Below are 866 nucleotides of genomic sequence, written 5' to 3'. Positions count from 1 at the left end.
GATTTATGTAAAACATTTCTTTATTTGATTTCAAGTCATCATCAATGAAAATATTAATGAAAGGAGGCCTACAGTTAAAACAACAGGAAACATAATACATGTAAAAAAATAAAAACAAAAAACAAAACAAACAAACAAACAAACAATCCCTTTCCTACCATTCACAGTAAGTGACGTTTCATGATAGTAAACAAACAGACGATACATCGCGTACACAACGCCATCTATTGTTCAGATATTACACTATCCGCCAACCGTTGGGGCTCACAGACTTCTGTCATGCATTCCTATCTTTCGTATATTGTATTTTCCAAATACGTACATGAACCATGAATCATAACATACCTGGGCCACGGCGGGAAGCACCAGTGAACCCGGGCCGCAATGGAAACGTCCTTGAATGGAGGCGCCGTGGTGGCCTTAGCACACTCGCGTAGTCAGGGTAGCGACGAGCGAGTCAGTGGTGTTTCGGTGGCGAGTGTAGGAAGTCGAGTGTTCTGTGTCTTGCGCGGTGAGAGGGACTTGACTGAAACATGAATACTGAAGGTAAGTAGTGACTATTGTTGAAGTGAATGAGATTTCATTGGCCGAGAAAGACGTAGAAAGTGAAGTTATATCTCGTATCTTGTATTAAAGGCCATTGAATGTTGTGGTTATTTCGGATTCTTTCTTTCATTAGTATTTCTCTCTTTTTTCATTCATTCATTTTTTGTAAAGTATTTGCGTTTATGTCATTTAATGCGTCATCTAATATTAATAGTATTCTGAAGGTGAAGTTGATAATGTTATTGCTAACAATAATATTGGAGATAATGATGGTGTTGATATTGATGATGACAGTGATACTAATACCAATAGGGATGCCA

The 866-nt window shown here is 38.1% G+C and overlaps 1 protein-coding gene across 1 annotated transcript in view; it reads left to right on the top strand.

Annotated features, from left to right (window-relative positions):
• Nucleotides 1-389: 389 nt before the first annotated feature.
• LOC138866485 (uncharacterized) overlaps nt 390-866 on the top strand; it is a 5675-nt gene continuing 5198 nt past the window's right edge. Inside the window, exon 1 of the mRNA XM_070139505.1 lies at nt 390-546. Coding sequence (XP_069995606.1) covers nt 534-546 — 13 coding nt within the window. The 5' untranslated portion in view covers nt 390-533. The remainder of the gene's footprint in view (nt 547-866) is intronic.

This window comes from Penaeus vannamei, chromosome 25, assembly GCF_042767895.1.
Source record: "Penaeus vannamei isolate JL-2024 chromosome 25, ASM4276789v1, whole genome shotgun sequence".
In the NCBI taxonomy this organism is placed as follows: Eukaryota; Metazoa; Arthropoda; class Malacostraca; order Decapoda; family Penaeidae; genus Penaeus; species Penaeus vannamei.
Note: the sequence above shows the minus strand (reverse complement) of the source record. Positions and strands in the feature narration are given on the sequence as shown.